Genomic DNA, 13,429 nt, shown 5'->3' with positions numbered 1-13,429 from the left:
ACAATTAAAGCTTCGCATATACACCTTGTGTGCACGCAGCATCTCTGGAAACAGTGTTCACTTTTGGTTTATGCCAAAATCTCTTTGTTTTGTTTTTTTTTTTTTTTTTTTTTTGCTTAACATCATGAATTCTACAAAGGTTCCTATTATTCACAAATAATTTATGTCCATTGTGTTGTTTTTTAAATCCTTGTATGCTGAATTTTCTTTTTTTTTTTTGAATTACAATCATTGAATAGTTCATTTATATTGAAAAAAGATTATGTCATTTCCACCATCATTCCTAATTTGAATAAAAATTCATTAAAAAAGCAAAATATTAACTACTTCATTGACATGTTGTAATAATTTTAATCCTGTATAACGGTGGCACATACTTTTCTGTACAAAACCTATAGTAAGAGAAATAAAAAAAAAAAAAAAAAAAACTTGTTTGAAAGTGTTACTTTTCAAAGTTTAAATTTTTTATAATTATAATTGTTATTTATAACGATTTTATTTATTTAACAGAGAGTTTTATTCCAAGGAGCGGACTCGGATGCAGGAACAACTGAGACAGTACGACGACGACCTAAGACTGACTCGCTCAACGCTCAGGAAAGAGATGGACTGGAAAGAAAAGATGGAGAAGAATTACCAGACCGTGAATCGAGAAAAACGGGAATATCTCACTCAGTAAGTCTTAATAATTACCAGACCATGAACCGAGAAAAACAGGAATATCTCACTCAGTAAGTCTTAATAATTACCAGACCGTGAATCGAGAAAAACAGGAATATCTCACTCAGTATGTCTTAATAATTACCAGACCGTGAACCGAGAAAAGCGGGAATATCTCACTCAGTAAGTAAATAATGGAGAATAATTACCAGACCGTGAACCGAGAAAAACGGGAATATCTCACTCAGTAAGTCTTAATGATTACCAGACCGTGAACCGAGAAAAACGGGAATATCTCACTTAGTAAGTCTTAATAATTACCAGACCACTAACCGAGAAAAACGGGAATATCTCACTCAGTAAGTCTTAATAATTACCAGACCGTGAACCTAGGAAAACGGGAATATCTCACTCAGTAAGTCTTAATAATTACCAGACCGTGAACCGAGAAAAACGGGAATATCTCACTCAGTAAGTCTTAATAATTACCAGACCGTGAACCGAGAAAAACGGGAATATCTCACTCAGTAAGTCTTAATAATTACCAGACCGTGAACCGAGAAAACGGAAATATCTCACTCAGTAGGTCTTAATAATTACCAGACTGTGAATTGAGAAAAACGGGAATACCTAACTCAGTAGGTTTTAATTATTAGCAGACTGTAAACAGAGTAATTACATAAGGGGAAAATAACCCTGTACACAGTATGCAAAAAAAAAAAATTATGCTTGAAGTGAAATTGTAATAATTTTTCTAGTAAGCTTTCAGTTAGTATGGTTGATTTGAAAATCATGAAGAAAAAAGGATTTTGACAATTTTTTTTTTATTAATATGAATTCCATTTACTTCTAAATGTGTGTGTGAGTGGTGGGGGGGGAGAGAGAAAAAAGTTCAATTGAAATGATAGGTTTTCCTTCAGATTTTAAGGCTTCTTTTTCTATCTAACATGTATCAAGTGCAGTAATATTTCCAGGTCATTAGATCAGGTTTTGAGGTTATTATCATTTCATCATTTGTTGACATTTTATCCCCATTGTAAATCTCTAGCTAATTTGCTGTTCTTCTTAATTTTGTAAGAATTTCCCCATAAATCCCTTTTTGTTTACACATGTGTAATATAAGTTGTCAACATCCACATGGCATTGTATGATCGTTATGTTTTTGGTACACATTATTAGCTCACCTGAGCCGAAGGCTCAAGTGAGCTTTTCTGATCAAAATTTGTCCGTTGTCTGTTGTCGTTGGCGTCGTTGTCGTTGTCGTAAACTTTTCACATTTTCATCTTCTCCTCAAGAACCACTGGGCCAATTTCAACCAAACTTGGCACAAAGTATCCTTGGGCGAAGGGGATTAAGTTTGTTCAAATGAAGGGCCACGCCCTTTTCCAAGGGGAGATAATCATGAATTAGAGAAAAATTATTGGCATTTTTAAAAAATCTTCTTCTCAAGAACCACTGGAACAGGAAAGATGAAACTCATGTGGAATCATCCTCAGGTAGTGTAGATTCAAATTTGTTCAAGTCATGACCCCCGGGGATAGGGTGGGGCCAAAATGGCCGATCAAAGTTTTACATAGGAATATATAGGAAAAATCTTTAAAAATCTTCTTCTCAAGAACCACTGGGCCAGGAAAGATGTAACTCATATGGAATCATCCTCAGGTAATGTAGATATAAATTTGTTCAAGTCATGACCCCCGGGGGTAGGGCGGGGCCAAAATGGCCGATCAAAGTTTTACATAGGAATATTTAGGAAAAATCTATAAAAATCTTCTTCTCAAGAACCACTGGGCCAGGAAAGATGAAACTCATGTGGAATCATCCTCAGGTAATGTAGATTTAAATTTGTTCAAGTCATGACCCCTGGGGGTAGGGCGTGGCCAAAATGGCCGACCAAAGTTTTACATAGAAATATATAGGGAAACCTTTTTAAATCTTCTTTTCAAGTACTTCAAAGCCAGGATTAGTTATATTTGTATGGAATCATCCTCAGGTAATGTAGATTCTAGTTCGTTCAAATTATGATCCCCTTGGGGGTTAAAATTCAAGCCCTCCCCCTAACTTAAGTTAACTTTCAGTTCTGATCTGATATGTGTTTTTTCCTAGCTGATGTGCTCAGGTGAGCGCTGTGGCCCCTGGGCCTCTTGTTCTCACTATGTTCATTTATCTCTGGTGGCTTTACTATTGTACAGTTAATTTACAGTTGTATGTTTTCTTATAATTTGTTTTTAACACATTCATCGTGTTTTTTAAAAATATTACAAGATAATTTAACTTCATTGAACAACTTCTGTATTAGTTAAATGTTTTAACCTATATGCCTATAATCTCCATTAACAGCTTATCATGGGGCATATGTATACATGTTTAAGCATTTCATGATTTTCCGACTTGTTAAAGTAACTGGGTTTATATGGAGTTTTTATACCCCACGCAACTAGTTGCGGGAGGTATAATGTTTTTGACCCGTCCGTCAGTCAGTCAGTCAGTCCGTCAGTCAGTCCTCTTTTTTTGTCAGCGCAACTCCTCATAAACCGCTGCATAGAATTTCTTCAAACTTTGCAGGTATTTAGGACACAATGTGTAGATGTGCATATTACCAGGAAATTCTGATTCCATTATTTTTTCCGGGAATTTCCACACTTTTTAACTTAGGCATTTGGCCATACCTTGAATATAGAGATGAACAGTTTGTCAGCGCAACTCCTCATAAACCGCTGCACAGAATTTTGTCAAACTTTGCAGATATTTAGGACACAATGTGTAGATGTGCATATTACCAGGAAATTCCGATTCCATTATTTTTTCCGGGAATTTCCGCACTTTTTAACTCAGGCATTTGGCCATACCTTTAATATAGAGATGAACAGTTTTTCAGCGCAACTCTTCATAAACCGCTGCACAGAATTTTGTCAAACTTTGCAGATGTTTAGGATACAATATGTAGATGTGCATATTTCCAGGAAATTCCGCTTCCATTATTTTTCCGGGACTTTCCACACTAAATAGTTAGGTTTTTGGCCATACCTTGAATATAGAGATGAACAGTTTGTCAGCGCAACTCCTCATAAACCACTGCACAGAATTTTGTTAAACTTTGCAGATATTTAGGACACAATATGTAGATGTGCATATTACCAGGAAATTCCGATTCCTTTATTTTTTCCGGGACTTTCCGCACTAAAAACTTAGGATTTTTGCCATACCTTTTATATAGAGATGAACAGTTTGTCAGCGCAACTCCTCATAAACCACTGCACAGAATTTCGTTAAACTTTGCAGATATTTAGGACACAATATGTAGATGTGCATATTACCAGGAAATTCCGATTCCTTTATTATTCGGGGAATTTCCACACTTTCCAACTTAGACTTTTTTTTGAATATTTTGAATATACAGATGAACAGTTTGTCAGCACCACTCCTCTTAAACTGTTGTACATAGTTTCATCATCCTATGCAGATATTTAGGACATATTCCATTATTTTATCCCAAAGAGTTTTGCCTATCATTCAAGAAAATTTCTCAACCCCCCCCCCCCCCCCCCCCAACCACTTCAAATTAATGTTTGGATTTGTATAATGCCAAGAAATTTCGATTCCATTACATTGTATTTATCTAGAAACTTCATTCCACATTTAAATGTCCTCATATGCAAGACATTTTGATGTGAAGATTTTTTGCAATTATTATGTATTTAAAGTGCACTAGCTGTGCCTTTCATTATGTGTTTCACCGTCAAGTTTTGGGGGAGCATGGGGTATGTGAGCTAGCTCACTTTTTCTTTCATTTTTATTGTTACTTTAATTGTGGATATCAACTTGAAAAATGTCTCAGCATTTCAATGATTTCCAGTGTCTCTGGATGGGTTAAATGTTTTCAATGGGTGTTTACTGAATGATAACTAAGTGCAGTAATGTTTGTATTTCTTATATATATTATTTTCGTGTTTGTTTATAAATATAGCTAGTTTTACTTTCATTTTAAGTTGAAATGCTTCCTTGTTGTCCCAAGATTTTCTTTGATCCTTGAAAAAATTGCTTGCTTCTCTATAGGGCATACATATTGGCAGTGCACAATATTGTTAGTCTAAGAGTAGATTGTATGACAGCAAAATATTATTCTAGACAGTATAATTACATATGCTTAAGGTAAAGTTGATTTTATAATGACAAAAGGCTTAATTACTTCATTTCAAATTCACAAAAATTAGCAAACCATCTATCCTTGTCCACATATTTCATCGACATGTCTTCCTGCTGTTCCTGACTGTTGCTATGGTGACCTTTTTCAGCCAATCAAATCTCTTACAGGCTGTCGGATATGGAGGAGGCCGTCCGCGAGAAGACTCGTATGGTCTCCATGTTACAGGTCCGCACCAAATTCCTGGAGGAGGAGAATTCCAGATTACAGGATCGTATCGACTCCATCACCAAACAGAAGCAGGGCTTAGATAAACTCGTCAAGGAATACAAACTCACCGGCAAGGACAGAGATGTTCACGTAAGTTTACGGGGACCAGATTACTCAAGAGTTTGTGTGTGTGTAAATTATGAATTTGCAAAATGATTAAATTTATAGGATGTTCAAAACATTGCTTAATTAGTAAATTTTTTTATTATACTATCTTATGATAGTTGTGTATCAACAGACTGAAATATGTCCAGCGATTCTCAGTATATGATTTGGAGTGACCCTAGATTAAGTTGTTTTTGGGCCAGATCTCACGTTTTTATTTTATTTCAGTGGTGGAGGTTGGATTTCATGTTTCTATTTTTATTCCAGTTGTCGCGGCTCAGTCCAGACAGCCGCCCTCACAGCTTAACAGGAGGAACGAGTGGGATCGGGAACAGTGTGGACTCGAGCTGGGTCAACGAGCAGGATCATTACATCGATCCCTATCTGGGTTACCGCAATACGCAATCTTCTAATCTGGTGATCAGTAACTACCTCAGTCGAAGCTTCGAGCCGCACAGCCACGCGGTGGATTTATATCGCGGGGAGACTGGAAGTGAGGAATCTTATAGCAGGGAGTTCGATACCTGACGTACATATCAACTTATCATCTGTGTTGACCAATCAAAAGCCATTGTTTTAACCATAAACATATCACATGACTTGATACATTCCATGCCAAACAATGCTTTATTCACCACCTGGTGAGGTTTTTGAATGGGCAGTTTGTGCCATTCCTTTTACATTTAATATGCAGTTGAATAAATAAAACATGTACTTATTTATTTTTAAAACTTAATTGTGATCAAGAATGTGATAAATTATTTATATTTATTGAATAATTAAACTTTCAATTTACTTTTACTGTTTTAGTATAGTTGATTAGATTTTTTTCCTCCTTTTTTTTTAGCTCTACTGGTCAGAGACCAGAAGAGCTTATGCGATAGTAATGCGTCCGGCGTCCGTCCGTCTGTCCGTCTGTCTGTCTGTCTGTCTGTCTGTAAACAATTTTTCAAAATGCTACTCCTCCTACAGTTTTGGTCTGATTTCAATATTACTTGGCACACAAGTAGACTATACTAAGATACATAATTCTGTGTATCGGTTTTTGATTTCTATGAACGGTGTTGCCGTGGTTACTAAAAATAAAAATTTCTGTGAAATTCGTTCAAAATGCTACTCCTCCTACAGTTTTAGTCTGATTTCAGTATAACTTGGCACACAAGTAGACTACACTAAGATACACAATTCTGTGTATCGGTTTTTGATTTCGTTGAACGGTGTTGCCGTGGTTACTAAAAATAGAAATTTCTGTGAAATTCTTTCAAAATGCTACTCCTCCTACAGTTTTAGTCTGGTTTCAGTATAAATTGGCACACAAGTAGACTACACTAAGATATATACCGGGTAATTCTGTGTATCGGTTTTTGATTTCTATGAACGGTGTTGCCGTGGTTACTAAAAATAGAAATTTCTGTGAAATTCTTTCAAAATGCTACTCCTCCTACAGTTTTAGTCTGATTTCAATATAACTTGGCACACAAGTAGACTACACTAAGATACACAATTCTGTTTATTGGTTTTTGATTTCGATGAACGGTGTTGCCGTGGTTACTAAAAATAGAAATTTCTGTGAAATTCTTTCAAAATGCTACTCCTCCTACAGTTTTAGTCTGATTTTAATATAACTTGGCACACAAGTAGACTACACTAAGATACATAATTCTGTGTATCGGTTTTTGATTTCGTTGAACGGTGTTGCAGTGGTTATTAAAAATAGAAATTTCTGTGAAATTCATTCAAAATGCTACTCCTCCTACAGTTTTAGTCTGATTTCAATATAACTTGGCACAAAAGTAGACTACACTAAGATACATAATTCTGTGTATCGGTTTTTGATTTTGATAAAAGGGGTTGCCGTGGTTACTAAAAATAGAAATTTCTGTGAAATTCTTTCAAAATGATACTCCTCCTACAGTTTTGGTCTGATTTCAATATAACTTGGCACACAAGTAGACTACACTAAGATACATAATTCTGTGTATCGGTTTTTGATTTCGATGAACGGTGTTGTCGTGGTTACTAAAAATAGAAATTTCTGTGAAATTCTTTCAAAATGCTACTCCAAATACAATTTTAGTTTGATTATAATATAAATGTGGCATGCAAGTAGACTGCACTAAGAACATAAAGAGATTTAATCAATGATCATTATTCTATTTATTGGATCTTCAGTCTCGACAGAGACTTCTGGTTCTACTTTTTTTTTCATTTTTAGCTCTACTGGTCAGAGACCAGAAGAGCTTATGCGATAGTAATGCGTCCGGCGTCCGTCCGTCTGTCTGTCTGTCCGTCTGTAAACAATTTTTCAAAACGCTACTCCTCCTACAATTTTAGTTTGATTTCAGTATAACTTGGTACACAAGTAGACTACACTAAGATACATAGAATAGTACATCGGTTTTTGATTTCAATGAACGGTGTTGCCATGGTTACTAAAAATAGAATTTTCTGTGAAATTCCTTAAAAACGCTACTCCTTCTACAGTTTTGGTCTGATTTCAATATAACTTGGCACACAAGTAGACTACACTAAGATACATAGAATAGTGCATTGATTTTTAATTTTGATGAACGGTGTTGCCATGGTTACTAAAAATAGAATTTTCTGTGAAATTCCTTTAAAACGCTACTCCTTCTACAGTTTTGGTCTGATTTCAATATAACTTGGCACACAAGTAGACTACACTAAGATACATAGAATAGTGCATCGGTTTTTCATTTCGATGAACGGTGTTGCCATGGTTACTAAAAATAGAATTTTCTGTGAAATTCCTTAAAAACGCTACTCCTTCTACAGTTTTTGTCTGATTTCAATATAACTTGGCACACAAGTAGACTACACTAAGATACATAGAATAGTGCATGGGTTTTTTATTTCGATGAACGGTGTTGCCATGGTTACTCAAAATAGAATTTTCTGTGAAATTCCTTTAAAACACTACTCCTTCTACAGTTTTGGTCTGATTTCAATATAACTTGGCACACAAGTAGACTACACTAAGATACATAGAATAGTGCATCGGTTTTTGATTTCGATGAATGGTGTTGCCATGGTTACTAAAAATAGAATTTTCTGTGAAATTCCTTAAAAACGCTACTCCTTCTACAGTTTTTGTCTGATTTCAATATAACTTGGCAGACAAGTAGACTACACTAAGGTACATAGAATTGTGCATCGGTTTTTGATTTCGATAAAAGGTGTTGCCATGGTTACTAAAAATAGAATTTTCTGTAAAATTCCTTAAAAACGCTACTCCTTCTACGGTTTTTGTCTGATTTCAGTATAACTTGGTACACAAGTAGACTACACTAAGATACATAGAATAGGGCATCGTTTTTTGATTTAGATGAACGGTGTTGCCATGGTTACTAAAAATAGAATTTTCTGTGAAATTCCTTTAAAATGCTACTCCTTCTACAGTTTTGGTCTGATTTCAATATACTGTGGCACACAAGTAGACTACACTAAGATACATAGAATAGTGCATCGGTTTTTGATTTCAATGAACGGTATTGCTATGGTTACTCAAAATAGAATTTTCTGTGGAATTCTTTAAAAACGCCACTCCTTCTACAGTTTTTATCTGATTTCAAAATAAGTTGGCACACAAGTAGACTACACAAAGATACATAAAATAGTGCAATGGTTTTTGATAAGTACAAACCAGTAGAGCTACAGTCTCGACAGAGACTTCTGGTTAAATTATGCATTTATTTGATTTTAATTGTTGATATTTTCAATTGGATATCTGATATATAGTATACCTGTGCTTGATACTTTTTAGATTTTTTTTAATTTTAAATTTTTTCAGTTGTTAACTGATTTCTTTTAGATAAAGATGCAAGTTGTAATATTAATATGTACATTCCTTTCTTCTTTTTATGTGGTTGTCTCAACAGATCATATAGTCCGTCCAAATTCTACAATTTTTTTCAAGAATGTTTTACATAATTAACAAATATATTTTTTGACTTCATTGAAGCTATTTTGTTTTTCTCCTCAGTTATAGACTGTAGCACAATCAGAATTAAGCAATGTGGAACAAGTCTAGGAATAAATTATTATAGTTCTTCCTTTTCTTTTATACATGTAAAAGTTCAGAAATCTTTTTACTGGTAAATTGGTTTTAGTTCTTCAACAAAATTACTCAAAATATTTTGAAACTGGTGAAATGCTTATTGCTTAAACGTGGTAGTTTATATTGCACAATGTTTTTCTTTGTGAAGTATTTTGTTTCGTTTTCAAAGAAAAATAACTTCTAACGTGCAGTACCTTTTGAGAAGATAAGAGAGTGAAGGGGGAATTATTGTCCAGAGAATTTTACAATACTTGTGTAAGGGTTTATTGAGATTTGAAGGTTAAACAATGTCCTACTTTATATTTTCGACTTCTGTTACTAAGTTTTTTTTTTAATGTAAAGTATAATCAAACATGCAAATATTCCACAATTTATTATTTGATCTGTTCAATTTCAAAAATAATTGTAGGTTTTCAGTATTTTACCTATGAATTAGCTTTTCGTAAAACACCTGTTTAAAACAAAGAACACATGTACAGTTTAATTTGAATGTTGTCCAATAATTTTACACTTAGAGTAGGTTTTATATTGTAGTATCTTTATGATGTAGATTCTTAAGTGATTAGAAAAAAAGGAAAATTTTTGTTCTTTTTCTTGCATTTGTAAGGAAAGGGACATATAATTTATCATTGAGTAGAGATTGATATTTAATTGTTATAAACACCTTTTTTTTCAAGAGTTTAACTCTCTCTTAGAAATTTGTAAACAGATTTATTATTTAGACTTTATTTTATCCTGAGTGAAAAGCAGATTAAGACGTTTTACATTGAAGGTGTACAGCAGTGATATTTAAGACTGTCTGTGTGTTTATCTGTAGCTATCCGTCCTGTTTGTCCATTATAAATAGTGTCTAGTCTAGAATTAGTCTATAAACTCGCAGCTTTTTATCTGGTTGTGTGTAGGAGTCAGCCGTTATGTGGTCAGGCTGTATCTGTCACGGCCATTTGACTCTCTCGTTAGCTTGTGTGTTGGAGCCATTTTGGTGCCTTGTGAACCATGCATTTAGTATACATGAAGAACTGAGTGATAAACACTGTAAGAGGATTTCATGTCTCATTATCATTATTAAGAAAATAAATTATATTTTTATGTCAACTGCTGTTTTGTCATGAATTACCATGTTTAGTAGACAAAGTTTTGGAACATCTGATGTTAATGTAAAACTCTCTTTTCCAATGGGTTTTACAGGGATTATACATTACATAGGTATTCAATATGTATTCAGGTCAAACAAATATCGTTGCTGATAATTCTTGATAATTCTTTTAAAATGTGTATCAATGATAAAACTGAAACATTGTAAATGTTTTATTATAAAGACTTCTTTAAAAATTGAGCTAAAATTTGATGAAGATTTCTTTACTTTTCGTCCAGCTGTTCCTGTGATCAGTTTGTATTTCTTGTGACGTGACTGTCCACTATTTTGTGACTAGAGTCTTTCACAGTAGGTCTTGAAGAGCCCTCTCTATAGTTAACATTCCCCCATGTGGCAGGCCTTACAGTTCATCTTTCCGGTGGTGCCTGGGTGGGCGCCTCCTCCTGGGGTCTGGTTTGTTGTCCCCAATGTATGGTCTCCGTAAGTTCTTGTGACCATGGAGATCCCAGTAGGCTTTGGCACTGCGGACACATCGGAAGCCGAGGTTCTGAGCCGTGTAATCCGGCTGCAGACCCATTCTGAAAAATAGTTAATACATAAAAGTTGTTCGTATGTTGGGGACAAATTATACTCGGTTCTGAAAATTATATTTAGAACAATGTTTTTCCCAGGTTCATTTTCATTTTATTAAAGATTTATTCCTAACAAAGTTTTTAAAACAAGCATTGTGTCCTGAGAAGGTGATAACTGCTTTAACTTTTGCCAGTCCTCAAAATATTAGTACATGTATGCGATTCCAGTGGCTTACCTTTGATCTTGATGACGATGTGATTACACTGACCTTGCCATTGAGCTGTCCTGGTGATGTGATTACATTGACCTTACCTTTGAGCTGTCCTGTCAATGTGATTACATTGACCTTACCTTTGAGCTGTCCTGTCAATGTGATTACATTGACCTTACCTTTGAGTTGTCCTGATGATGTGATTACATTGACCTTACCTTTGAGCTGTCCTGGTGATGTGATTACATTGACCTTACCTTTGAGCTGTCCTGATGATGTGATTACATTGACCTTACCTTTGAGCTGTCCTGTCAATGTGATTACATTGACCTTACCTTTGAGCTGTCCTGATGATGTGATTACATTGACCTTACCTTTGAGCTGTCCTGACTATGTGATTACATTGACCTTACCTTGAGCTGTCCTGACTATGTGATTACATTGACCTTACCTTTGATATGTCCTGATGATGTGATTACATTGACCTTACCTTTGAGCTGTCCTGTCAATGTGATTACATTGACCTTACCTTTGAGCTGTCCTGATGATGTGATTACATTGACCTTACCTTTGAGCTGTCCTGACTATGTGATTACATTGACCTTACCTTTGAGCTGTCCTGACTATGTGATTACATTGACCTTACCTTTGATCTGTCCTGATGATGTGATTACATTGACCTTACTTTGAGCTGTCCTGTCAATGTGATTACATTGACCTTACCTTTGAGCTGTCCTGATGATGTAACTACATTGACCTTACCTTTGAGCTGTTCTGGTGATGTGATTACATTGACCTTACCTTTGAGCTGTTCTGGTGATGTGATTACATTGACCTTACCTTTGAGCTGTCCTGATGATGTGATTACATTGACCTTACCTTTGAGCTGTCCTGTCAATGTGATTACATTGACCTTACCTTTGAGCTGTCCTGATGATGTGATTACATTGACCTTACCTTTGAGCTGTCCTGACTATGTGATTACATTGACCTTACCTTTGAGCTGTCCTGACTATGTGATTACATTGACCTTACCTTTGATATGTCCTGATGATGTGATTACATTGACCTTACCTTTGAGCTGTCCTGTCAATGTGATTACATTGACCTTACCTTGAGCTGTCCTGATGATGTGATTACATTGACCTTACCTTTGAGCTGTCCTGACTATGTGATTACATTGACCTTACCTTTGAGCTGTCCTGACTATGTGATTACATTGACCTTACCTTTGATCTGTCCTGATGATGTGATTACATTGACCTTACTTTGAGCTGTCCTGTCAATGTGATTACATTGACCTTACCTTTGAGCTGTCCTGATGATGTAACTACATTGACCTTACCTTTGAGCTGTTCTGGTGATGTGATTACATTGACCTTACCTTTGAGCTGTTCTGGTGATGTGATTACATTGACCTTACCTTTGAGCTGCCCTGATGATGTGATTACATTGACCTTACCATTGATCTGTCCTGATGATGTAACTACATTGACCTTACCTTTGAGCTGTCCTGATCATGTAACTACATTGACCTTACCTTTGAGCTGGCCTGGTCAGGTGATTACATCGAAATTACCATTGAGCTGTCCTGGTCAGGTAATTACATTGACGTTACCTTTGAGCTGTCCTGGTGAGGTGATTACATCAGACTTACATTTGAGCTGTCTTAACAATGTGATAAATTTGACTTAACTATGAGCTGTCCTGTTGTTGTGATTACAGTGACAGTTCTGACAATTTGATTACAGTGACCATACCTTTTAGCTGTCCTTTCAATGTGATTACATTGATCTTATCTTTGAGCTGTCCTGACAATGTGATTACATTGACCTTACCTCTTAGCTTTCATGACATATATATATGTGATTGCAGTGACCTTACCTTTGAGCTGTCCTGACAATGCAATTACATTGACCTTACCTTTGAGCTGTCCTGGTGATCTGATGACATGGACCTTAATTTGAGCTGTCCTGGTGATGTGATTACATTGACCTTACCTTTTAACTGTCTTGATGATTTAATTACATTGACCTTACCTTTGAGCTTTCATGACGATGTGATTACATTGATCTTTCCTTTGAGATCTCCTGATGATGTGATTACATTGACCTTACCTTTGAGCTCTCCTGATGATGTGATTATATTGACCTTACCTTTGAGCTGTTCTGGTGATGTGATTACATTGACCTTACCTTTGAGCTGTCCTGACTATGTGATTACATTGACCTTACCTCTGAGCTGTCCTGACAATATGATTACAATGGCCGTCCCGGCTATCTATGAAGGATC

At 35.5% G+C, this 13,429-nt stretch overlaps 1 protein-coding gene and 1 long non-coding RNA gene across 2 annotated transcripts; one reads left to right on the top strand and one right to left on the bottom strand.

The window, feature by feature from the left end:
• Positions 1–514: 514 nt before the first annotated feature.
• Positions 515–6,019, top strand: LOC134257860 (uncharacterized). Its single transcript, XM_062740441.1, has 3 exons — positions 515–675; positions 4,975–5,164; positions 5,447–6,019. Exons 1-3 carry the CDS (start codon positions 539–541, stop codon positions 5,705–5,707), a joined length of 588 nt encoding a protein of 195 aa, XP_062596425.1. The 5' UTR covers positions 515–538; the 3' UTR covers positions 5,708–6,019.
• Positions 6,020–10,552: 4,533 nt separating this feature from the next.
• Positions 10,553–13,429, bottom strand: LOC134257861 (uncharacterized). Its single transcript, XR_009990017.1, has 2 exons — positions 13,372–13,429; positions 10,553–10,931 (listed from the first exon to the last, which is right to left on the bottom strand). It is a non-coding gene; the product is annotated as an uncharacterized LOC134257861 (long non-coding RNA).

This window comes from Saccostrea cucullata, unplaced genomic scaffold (assembly GCF_032062105.1).
Source record: "Saccostrea cucullata isolate Sc308-1 unplaced genomic scaffold, CSIRO_AGI_Scuc_v1 ctg15430, whole genome shotgun sequence".
Taxonomy (NCBI): domain Eukaryota; kingdom Metazoa; phylum Mollusca; class Bivalvia; order Ostreida; family Ostreidae; genus Saccostrea; species Saccostrea cuccullata.
The sequence above is the reverse complement of the archived record's forward strand: the minus strand, read 5'-3'. Positions and strand labels throughout refer to the sequence as shown.